The 11,776-nt window shown below is 44.2% G+C and overlaps 1 protein-coding gene across 1 annotated transcript in view; it reads right to left on the reverse strand.

Annotated features, from left to right (window-relative positions):
• Window positions 1–1,872, reverse strand: part of DAD1 (defender against cell death 1) — a 19,576-nt gene extending 17,704 nt beyond the window's left edge. The window contains exon 1 of the mRNA XM_008710518.2: window positions 1,557–1,872. Within this exon, the coding sequence (XP_008708740.1) occupies window positions 1,557–1,767 (211 nt within the window). The 5' untranslated portion in view covers window positions 1,768–1,872. The remainder of the gene's footprint in view (window positions 1–1,556) is intronic.
• Window positions 1,873–11,776: the final 9,904 nt, after the last annotated feature.

Here is an 11,776-nt window from a genome sequence, read left to right on the forward strand (position 1 = left end):
GGGGGGGACAGGTGGAATCACAGGAGATGCAGGGGGTGGGGTAGGCAGTCAGTAATCTGGAGCAAAAAGGGTAGCATATCTGGTGTATATGACCATGGTAACATCTGAACTCCTAATAGACAGCATGCTGCCACAGGGAACCAGGTTTTGGTCATCTAGGACAAAACTCTAAGACCATAATGAAATACCCAATTAACAGGCTATTAACTCTACAACTCCAGACCAGGCTAGTGCACAAATCATTAAGTCCTTAGGCTTATTTTAAGTTCTGAGAAAGAAGGTAGAGCATCTCTAGTATGAGTTTGAACCAGCATTTGTGTAAAAAGCGTTCTATAGATCCATAAGCAGAGAACCACTATAAATGGACAATTCTAATGCTGCATTTTGTCTGTGCCCCAAATAGACTGTAAACTCACTGCGGACGAGAAACATAAACCTGATGCACCCCCAAAGCTAGGACCTTGTATTAGAGTCAAAATACAATTGATGGTCTGACTGATGATAATCACACTGCAGGAAAAAAAAAATGAATTCTGGCATGTTCTCAAAGTCAGAGAGAAGGCAATACCAGTGACTAGAAAGGCCCATCTAGTGGCATGGACTAGCTAACTCTCCTGGGCCAAGCCTGAACTTAGCATTTATTTGAGTTCCTACTGGGCCAGAAGGTCAGATTTTGGCAAAAATTTATGGGACAGTCAGCTCTTGTTAAATATGGCAGTCTACAAGGTATCAAATGCCGGGAATCCAAATAATATTGCTAAAATAGAGCTATGTGAATAAAAATTGAGTTCGGGATAATGAAATAACAGCTTCAGCCACAAGAAATAAGTAGGAGGGATGCCTGGGTGGCTCAGTGGGTTAAGCGTCAGCCTTCCGCTAGATCATGATACCAGGATCCTGCGATGGTGCCCCACATCCTGGTGCCCCACATCCGGCTCCCTGCTCAGCAGCGAGTCTGTTCTCCCGCTACCCTCCCTCTGCCCTCTGCCCTCTGCCTGCCCCTCCCCCAGCACACTCTCTCTGTCAAATAAATTAATAAAATCTTAAAAAAAAAAAAAAAGGAAAGAAAGAAGTAGGAGCAGCTAAAAGCCAAAGTCAAATAAAGGCTGATACAAGGAGCAAACCACCTATATTCATATTTCTTACACTGTTCACCGAAACTTTTTACTACCAGTTAGCAGTGATTAGGCCGAAGTGAGGGAGATGCTTCAGACTCGGGTATTCCATTTTAAAGGTCTACCAACTTTCAAGGTATGTTAAAGCGAAGTGAAAGCTGAAACAGGGTTTTCCTGGACCGATATGAAGTGAAGTGGATCACCAGGTTAAGCAGCAGCATGAAGAGGGTTTCTCCAGAATTCCAGCTCCTAGGAGGCTGTTTGGTATTAGGCTTGGGGCAACCTTTCTGAGCCTCAATTTCCCCACTCACAAGAGGGGGCAATGCAGGCTCCTCTCATAACTTCCCGAGGCGGTGATCTGTTGTAAGGGAGTGCTGTGGAAATAAAAGCAGCGCACCAAAGTAAACACATTGTTACTGCGACTACGTATAGAATCATTACCCGCTAGGATGAAGCTCCCCACACAAGAGATGAAGCCCGAGAGGAAAGAGTTGAAGGGGAAGGTCCCCACGAGGAGACAATAACCGAACTGCAGCGCCCCGGTCAGCAGTATGTACAGGAGGTACGCGTCAAGCAACTTCAGACGCTGAGGAGTGGAGCTCAAGTACTCTTCTAAGAACCGCGAGATGACCGACACTACCGACGCCGACATGACTACACACTCGATTCTCCGGCCGGCGCTCCCCAAACTCCTGGCGAACCAACGACCACAACGGATGTAGCCTTGGCGCCTGCGCACCGCTGTAGCCCAGCTCCGTCCTCCCCCTCGAGTTGCAGCTTTGCGCAGGCGTGTACGCAGGCTAGGGCGCGAAACAACTAATGCGCAGACGCAGAGTACATCTACAGAAGCGCGCTACGGCCAGAGAAAACTAGAGCGCCTGCGCAATGGATCTGTCCCTGGGCTGAAGACGTGTACACTTTTTGTCCTACTTCCGCGGTCAGGTTGGTGACGCCCACAGTTGCTCTAGCAACGAGATACTGTGGGAGGAAGACGGGGACAGGTTTTACAAAGGACAGACTAGCTACCCGAGGGTTCCGGCTTTCTTTGGTCCACCCGCGTCTTCAATGATTTAGTGTTTGGATGCAATGCCTGGTGCTCTTGGGGTTCAGTACCGACGCATCCCTAGCTCTGTTAAGGACAGATGCCTGTCTCAGATCATTAGAGCAATTTAAGTTCGGCCGCAAGGAGAACCACCGCTGCTAATCACTGCGCAGGCACTGCTTTAGACTTGGTTTTGGGGGGAGGGAAGTGCGGAACGGACGGAGGGAGGGAGCTTGACCTCTACCTGGCCCTGAACTGGACTCGGGACCTGGCCCTGGGAGCGCTAACGAGTAAGCGCAGTAGAACTTAAGTCCACAGGTATTCATTAATTCAGCAAACATTTATTGGGCGCCTCCTCGGGACGTTGAGCTAAATTGTAGGTACCGTGTAGGGAATCGGATACGGTCTTAAAAGGGCCAGTGTTGGAGGCGGGGACTGAGAGAAAACAGTCGATTTACGTGCATACAGTATATAATCAAGTTTAGCAACCTTCTGCTCAACAAGCTGGCATCTTGAACCCGGTGTAATATCCCAGGATATCAGCGCCAGAAGGCCCATAAGAGCATTGCCTGGTTCAGACCCTACCCCAGCCAACTCATTATGCAGAGGAAACTGAAGGTTTATGGTTTTGTGTTTTAACACATGGAATTACCTATTTATATTCAGCGTTTTAACTCTTTTTAAAAAATAAGATCCACTTTAATTTCTGGCTTTCACTGCCCTTTAAATTTCACATTAATCTGACCTTCCAGCCCTACTTCTCTCAGCTTTCAGTTGCAGGTCCCACGTAACTAGGTGCTTTTTAAGCTTATCAAAACTTTGAGCAATCAAAATTCCTAAAGCAGCATGAGAGGACAAGAGTCCTTCATTTTCACTTTTTGTTTTTTTGTTTTGTTTTGTTAAAGGTTTTATTTATTTATTTGACAGAGACAGCCAGTGAGAGAGGGAACACAGCAGGGGGAGTGGGAGAGGAAGAAGCAGGCTCCCAGCGGAGGAGCCTGATGTGGGGCTCGATCCCATAACGCCAGGATCAGGCCCTGAGCTGAAGGCAGACGCTTAACTGCTGTGCCACCCAGGCGCCCCTCACTTTTTATTTGTTAAACTGGAAACTACATTAGCGTCAACAAATGTACTGATGAGCAGTGGTGAGCAAAACCTTGCTTAGGTTCTAGAAAGGAGAGAAATAATTCACGTCCTCAAAAAGCCTTGCAATCTGTTTGAAAAGATAGATTCATATTCACACCCACAGAGATTTGCACTGCTATATAAACTTAAATTCAGCCTAAACTCTCTTATGTTGCTGAGAAGGAAAGGGGGAAAACAGTGAATAACCAAGCTGGTTCCTATTTCAATATAATAAGACAGGAAGCTGCAGTTTTTCTGACAAGTTGAACCTTTCTGTCTGCTTCATCATCAAGTAGAAGGTAGCTTCCTCGCCAGTATTCAACTTCAAACTTTAAAGTCTAGGCTGGTGCTTTTTAATCATTCAGGAGTGGATTCCTCAGGGGGTTTCTATTCCATCAGCCAGGCTCCTTCCAGCAGTTTCTCCCTTATGTTTTGTTTGCCTTTGATCCATGTCAACTATCATCATTAGCATCTCCACAGGAACTCCTGAAGGGGGGAAAGCAGAAAAGATGAAAAATATCAAATTCACTTACCGAGTGCATCCTTTTCTGAGACCTGTAAAGTCAAACACCAATATAATAAACTAGAGCTTTTCTGGACTACTTAAAACAGCAAGAGAAGGTCTCATTCTGTGTTCAGTTTATGATTCTATAATCACTGAAATATTTTTGACTGATCTGCCAATAGGTAATTGCTAATACTAGTATTGATTTCAATAGTTTAAATCTGAATATGTGTAAAAATTCATGTCCAGAATAGTGAATAAGAGTGCAGGCTCTAGAGCCAGAGAGTCCTGGGTTTGAACCTTGATTCTGCTGTTTACTACTTGCCTAATCCATGACGAGTTAGTCATGCAGCCTCATTTTCCTTTTCTATGAAATGGAAATAGCAATACCAGGATGGCTGGAATGTTGTGTTAAAAAGAAAAGCACAGGCCCAAAATGGTGCCTTAGGCTGAGTCCCCAAACCAGGGCTTAATACATAATCCAATTGCAGTTTCAACTTCTCCCAGAAATGTAGTCTTAACCAGTCAGGAATTTTTCAGTCAGCACCAATGAGTCTTCCACATGGGCCCTCTCCATGCCCCTAAGGAAGATAAGACCCCTTGCTTTCCCCACTGTGGAAAAGTGGTCTAAACAATCCTTTCCTTTGGCTAATAACTTTCTTGCACCACCCTCTTTCTATAAAAACCCTCCATTTTGTAAAACTCCTCAGAGGTCTCTATTTGCTAGATGAAATGTTGCCCAATTCATGAATCATTAAAAAAAAAACAAACAATTAGGTTTTCAAAATTTACTTGGTTGAATTTTTTTAACAGTTGTGAGGATTAAATGAGATGTTAACATTAAGCACTTAACATAGTATTTGACACACAGTAAATGTTCCGTAATCATTTGCTCTTAACAATCATTAATACTGGTAATTAACTATGCTTCCTCTATATTTCTGACTAAAAGTTGGGCAAGCCACAGAGCCCCAATATTTTGGGCATGCAAGAGATGGCACTGAAAGACTGTGACTCAGATGGCTCTCAAAGGGCAAAACAAATTTATAATTGAAGCTGAAGTCAGAATAGACCTTAGGAGTTTTATTACAAAAATACTGTTGGAGAGGAAGAATTTCCCTCTAACCATCTTAGTTTTATTGACCCTGTAAATTAGACTGAAAAAAGACAGATTAGCAAGAGAAAACTAACAACTTTATTAACATATGCATCACATAGACACATGGAAGTACTCAGTTATGAGTAACTCAAAGGGTTGGTTAGAACTTGGGCTTATATCATGGTAAGAAACAAAAGTCAACTGAGTACATTTTAAAGATCTTACTGGTTTTATTTAATAATTCATAAATCAGGCATATTCAGTCTAACAGAAAGGAGCTCCAAGAAGCTATACAAAATGAAAGACTTTTATAGGCAGATGAGAGCAGGAACTAGGAAATTATTCTAGACAAAAAGCAGACTGGTGATGTCAAGGTCATTTTCCTTTAGAGGATGGCAGGAAACTATCAGGTACATTACCTGACTAATGCTAATTAGGCAATTCCTGATTGAGTCCATTTCTGGGAAAGCCAAAACTGTAACGTTTGATGATGTGGGGCCTAATATTGGTGACTCTATTTGGGTCCTGTTGTCTTGTTTGTAACAAAAGAGTTTTACCAAAAGTGGAATACACTTTTGGAGAAATGACAAGACAAAGAAAAGGGACTTTGAGTTTCTAGGGCAGCAAATTGTGAGAAGGTAAAAATGTATGAGGGAATTAATAAAAATAAGGTTTAGTTAATAAAGTTTGTTAGGTAGATTCCTCTGGTGCACTCTCTGGGTTGGTAAGAATCTACAGTTCTTCTGTTCTTCCCTTGTAATCAGCTCAAAATAATGCTTATGCTCCAGTGGCATATTTTGGGGTGGCATGTTCTGCCATTCAACACTCAACATCATAAAATAATAGGAAAGTGAAGGGACAGCAGGAGGGTCAACTTTACAGTGTCTCACTACAGTAAGAAATGAAACCCCCTTTCCTTGTATATTTTAATGTAAGAAATGTGTATTATAGTCTTCACCCCTTTTCCTGGCATAGGGCTCCTAAAAACCCTAGTAAGTGATGATAAGAGCACTAGTATTACAGGATTTCTTTTCCTTCGGTGTCCGCCGTTCTCGGTCAGGCCACTTCAAAGAATGAAGAGATAGACCAGACAAAGAGTGGTGGGCAGCAAAGCAAAGTTTATCGAGCATAGTAAAGTTTATCGGGTGATAGTACGAAGCTCCCGAAGAGGGAGGGGACCTGAGAGGGTTGCCCCAAGTTTCTAAGTCTAAAGCGTTTTTTGGGGGGCACCTGGGTGGCTCAGCCGTCAAGCGTCTGCCTTCGGCTCAGGTCCTGATGTGCTGGGATCGAGTCCTGGGATCGGCCCCACATCGGGAAGTCTGCTTCTCCCTCTCACACTTCCCCTTGCTCGTTGTTCCCTCTCTCGCTGTCTCTCTCTCTGTCAAATAAATAAATAAAATCTTTAAAAAAATAAAAATAAAGCATTTTGGGGGTTTGGGGTTTTTTTTTTAAAGGTTTTATTTATTTATTCATGAGAGATAGAGAGGCAGAGGGAGAAGGCAGGATCCCTGGGCAGAGAGCCTGATGAGGGACTCCATCCCAGGACTCCAGGATCATGACCTGAGCCAAAAGCAGGCACTTAACTGACTGAACCACCCAGGCACCCTAAGTCTAAAGGTTTTTATGGTCTTGTTGGCGGGTTATTTTAATCTGATCAACCCTTGGTGCACCCATCACCCAACAAGGTTTTTGTCATGTATCTATCAGGTGGGAAAGGGTAGAGGGCTCCTTCCAGGGTGATGTAAAATCCTTTTAAGGGTGGTCTCCTCTTAGGGGGGGTGCCACTTGTCACTGCCTGCCTTTCTTCCAACTATCCTTCATTACAAGAAGCAGCTTTTATTATAATATTTGGTTTTGTTCTCAGTTCCTGAAATAGCTCCAGAGCAGTAAGGGCGAAAGGAGTGTCTTTTGTTATTCATAACAAGCCCTTTTCAACCACATTTGAATTAAGTTAATAAAGTGACTTTTGGAAAGCCTTTAAGGGTAGGGACTGGTTGCCTGCGGAACCAGCTCTGATTCCAGGGTAGGAACTTTAAGTCCCATCCCAAGAGGAGAGAGGCTCTGGAGATTAAGTTCAATCACCAATGGGCAATTACCTAATAAATCATACCTACGTAACGAAGCTTCCATTAAAAAAAAAAAAAATCCTAACCAGAGGAGTTTGGAGAATTTATGGGTTGCTGAGCACATCCAGGTGCTGGGAGGGTGGTGCAACTGGGGAGGAAATGGAGGCTCTGGGCCCCTTCCCCCCATACCTGGCCCTGTGCATGTCTTCCATATCACTGTGCCTAAGCTGTATCCTTTTATAACAAATCAGTGTTAACAAATTCAACTCAGTAAATCTAATTTTTTTTAATTAAGTAAACTCTATGCCCAACGTGGGGCTTAAATTCACAACTCTGAAATCAAGAGTTACAGACTCCACGACTCCACTGACTGAGCCAGCCGGGCACCAGTCAAGTAAATTTAAAGATCTAGTTGGCTTTATACAATAATTGTTGAATCAGAGAGCATCCCATCTAGCAAATAGAAGTGAGCTCCAAGGAGTTGTACAAAAATGGAAGGTTTTTTTAGGCAGGAGGAGAGTGGGACAGGAAGCTAAAAGAGGATTATTTCAGATAAGGTTACCTTCCTGTGGCTGAAGGCCCAGGGTGTCAAGCAGATCCCCTCACTAGTGCTGACCCAGAAGTTCCAAAGGCAGCAACTGCAGTTAGGTTAGGTATTAAGTCTTGGTGGGGTTTTAGCAAAAGTGACTCCATTTTCGATCTTGTCTTTCTTTTTTTTTTTTTTTTTTTAAGATTTTATTTATTTATTCAACAGAGATAGAGACAGCCAGCGAGAAAGGGAACACAAGCAGGGGGAGTGGGAGAGGAAGAAGCAGGCTCATAGTGGAGGAGCCTGATGTGGGGCTCGATCCCATAACGCTGGGATCACGCCCTGAGCCGAAGGCAGACACTTAACCGCTGTGCCACCCAGGCGCCCCTTGTCTTTCTTTTTAACACCAGTAATACAGTAAACTGTTTTCCTGGGTTCTAGGAGCCATTCTAGCAAATTACTGAACCTGAGGAGGGGGTCATGGGAACCTTCAATTTGTAGCCAGTTGGCAGAAGCACAGGTGACGACCTGGACTTGATTTTCTCCTGTGAATTTGTCCTGTCAGTTTGATTCTTTGTCCAACTACAAGGCCAGAGGAAATTCTTCCTCGGGGACATAATCTTTGGGAGTCCCATGAAGAGAACCTTTCAGTGTTCCTCCCTAGCACCCAAGAATCTACCATATTGTCCTTCGCAAGCACAGAACGCTCTCCACAACACGAGACTGAACTCATCCCTGCTTGAGCAACGTCATCCAATAGAATTTTCTGTGATGATGTAAATGTCTCTGTGCTGTGCAGCACGGCAGCCACTAGACACATGTGGCTCTTGAGCACTTCAAATATAGCCAGTTGTAACTAAGAAACTTTTCCATTTTTACTAATTTAAATCTGTTTAAAACACACACACACACACACACAGGCCCAAAATGGCTTCACTTAGACCAAATTCCCAAGTCCAAGCCTTCATACCTATTCTAATTGCAGTTTCAGCCTCGGCCAGAAATGTAGTCTTAATGGGTTAAGCAAGAATTTTTCCATCAGTACCAATGAGTCTGCCACATGGGCCCTCTCCCTCCCCCAAAAGAAGATAAGACCCCTTGCTTTCCCCTCTAAGGCAAAGTGGCCTGAACAATTCTTTTGCTACTAGCTTTCTTGCTCACCCTCTTTCTATAAAAGCCTTCCATTTTGTAACTCGCCTGGCATGCCCCTCTATTTGCCAGACGAGATGCTACCTGATTCATGAATTGTTTAATAAAGGCAATTAGATCTTCAACATTTACTTGGTTAAATTTTGTTTTCTAACGAACCTAAGTAGCCACATGTAATTCGTGGCTATCATGAGGGACAGAACTACTTTAGAACTATTCCACTCAGTTCCTATGTTTATTTTTTTACTTTTTTTTTTTTTAAGATTTTATTTATCTATGTGACAGAGAGACAGGCAGCGAGAGAGGGAACACAAGCAGGGGGAGTGCGAGAGGAAGAAGCAGGCTCCCAGCGGAGGAGCCCAATGAGGGGCTCAATCCCAGGACTGTGGGATCACGCCCCAAGCCGAAGGCAGATGCTTAACGACTGAGCCACCCAGGCGCCCCTAGTTCCTGTGTTTAATCTAAGGGTCACATCTTGTTCATAGTTCATTCAAAAGGCAGTGACACCCATTTGAAACCAAAGAATGATCTATCCCTGCCAGGCCTAAGTATTAGGTTATCAGCTCCACCTACTCCTGGAATATTTAAAGCGACTTACAGGTACAGGAAAGAGGGTTTGTCAAAATTAGTTTCCATCAATAAAGACCATATTAATACTTTAATCATCCATAAAATCACACATGATGGCAGTAGAAGGAAAATATATATTTTTTGTACTTACACGTAGTGTGTCTTGTCTGAAAGATAAGGAGAAAAAGTACCTTACATTTCTCCCCCGAGGCCTGCCTAGGGCAGCCACTGAGAGCCTTCTCCACCCCATAATTCTAGCAGATCCAGCCCAATCCTAAATTATCCCCGCTCTGGGGACACCTTAAGGGATCTGTTGACTTTGGTTGTAAAACGATTTTCCATACGTACATGTTTCCTACTTCCAAGAAACCNNNNAGATGGTTCAGCACCTAGAAACAAAATAAACCACCTCCTGAGATGAGGTCTAGAGAGATATAACCAGTTCCAGCCAGGTCAACCTTGCCTCAAAAAATTCTACATCTTACAGGTTCTCAGTCAAGGGAGAGATTTTATTGCCCTATCCTGGAATGATGTAGCCCAGAATTTCCTATGTGGTACAACTCAGAATACAGCTCCCGAAACCCTTGACACTTGGCATATTAGTTTATAGGTCACTGTTTACACAGTCCTGCCTCCTAGCTAGACTTTGTATCCATGTTTTCATCCAATAAGTAGACTCATGTATTACTCGGAGCCACACCTCCAACTCTGAGTCCCACCCTGTTGTCGGTGCTGGCGTCAGAGCAGAGAACAAAACCGACAAGGCCCCTGCGAACCTTAAGTTCTAGTGGAGGGAAACTGCTAATAAATGAGTAAACAAAAAGGCACAATAATTTCAGATGGTGATATGTGTTATGAAGAAAATACAATAGAGTGGTATGATCCAGTGACTGGAGGTCTCTTTTAGACCCTGTGGTCAGGAGAGGCCTCCGAAGAGGGGAGGTTTGAGCTGAGCTCGGAATCTGAAGTTGCCAGCTCTGCAAAGGCGCAGAACAGCCTAGGGTGGCAGCGGATAGAAAGTCTGTGCTTACCGCTACAGCAGGCTGATCTCTTTCCTTTCGATAATGGTATTCTTAGAGCCTAACGTAATGCTTGGCTTTGAATAGGTATACAATAATAATAATAATAACAATAAATTTTAGCTTAAATGTACGGTTTCTTGGAATTATCTTGGTTAATCCTCACAACAAGACACAAACAAGTCAGGGGAAGAACATTAAGAGACGCTAAGTAACTTACCCAGGGGCATGTAGTGGGTAGGTGGCAAAATCAAGATTACCCTTAAGTTAGACTTCTGACCCCAGAAACTATGCTTCTGATTAACCAATAACTCTCACTGAGCTCCAGCATCTGAAGGGCTTCCTAAAAATGCAGTTTTTAGCATCAAGCCAAACCAACTAAATTAGAATCTCAGAGGTTAGGGATTAGAAACCTGAATTTTTAACAACCCCTCCAGATGATTTTTATGCACACTGAAGTTTAGACTCACTGTGCTCTGTGGAAAGAAATGAGACAGGTCCTCTATTTTTACTGCTTTGCCCCACATCTTGCAAATTCCTCGGCCCCTAAACTCTATAAATTCCCATTCTCTTAAACTTTGAGCCCTTACAGTGATAATCAGATCAATTTAACACTGTGTTACAAAACAGAAGAAATCTCAGAATCTAACACCTGCAAGAGGGCTAACGAAAAACACTGACAAACCCCTCCCCACCAGCATTTTCCCACCCACCCTCCACCACGGTTTGGTTTTAACCTAACCAAGGGGATGACCTGAACCCAGACAGCTCCAGGGACATGAGGACTTGTTTACCAGTTCAGGTAAGTTCTGGAGCCAGCCTCAAGATTTGACTCCTCTGCTGAGCAAACCTGAAGTATGCTCAGGACCTAAGAGATAAGCCAGCCACCCCACACCCCATTCCAGCAACCTAAAGCAGACCAGGCCTTACAGGTTAGTCCTTCAATTGCTCCTGCTGAGGGGAGGAGAGGCAGGGATCCTCCAAACAGGGAGACCTGGGATTGAGCACATATTTCCTGGGAACTAATTTGGGAAATCTCCAGAGCAGAGGAACTGCATCTTGACGTGTCGCTAAGGTTTAGGGTTGTCAGATAAGATGTTGGCTGCCCACTTATGTCCCAAATATTGCACCTGAGGTGCTCATTCTAAAAAAAGTATTTGTTGTTTATCTGAAGTTCAACTTAAGGCATCGTGTTTTTTATTTGCAAAACCTGGCAATCTACTTGGGGTACAGGCCCCCGGCCCCTTTGTAAGAAACACTCAACCAGTAGTATTGTCTCCACAAGCATCATAAGCCCCACATTACGGGAAAACACCAGGAGGAGGCTACCAGAGGGGAGGGAGCTCGACGCGGAAGCCCAAGGAGTGTGTCAGTGTGCGCGTGCTGGGGTCGTCCGGTCACTTTTGAACTAAGACAGACCGGAGGGCTGAAGGAGGTGAGACACCCTGTTCTTTCAGAACTGCCCGTCTCCCTCACTGTCCCCCAAATGTGTGAGCCCCCAGGGCCCCCTCGGTCGGCACGCTGAGCCGGGGGGACCACCAGCCGGGTTCAGGGCCC

This window comes from Ursus maritimus, unplaced genomic scaffold, assembly GCF_017311325.1.
Source record: "Ursus maritimus isolate PB19 unplaced genomic scaffold, ASM1731132v1 scaffold_36, whole genome shotgun sequence".
Classification (NCBI taxonomy): Eukaryota; Metazoa; Chordata; class Mammalia; order Carnivora; family Ursidae; genus Ursus; species Ursus maritimus.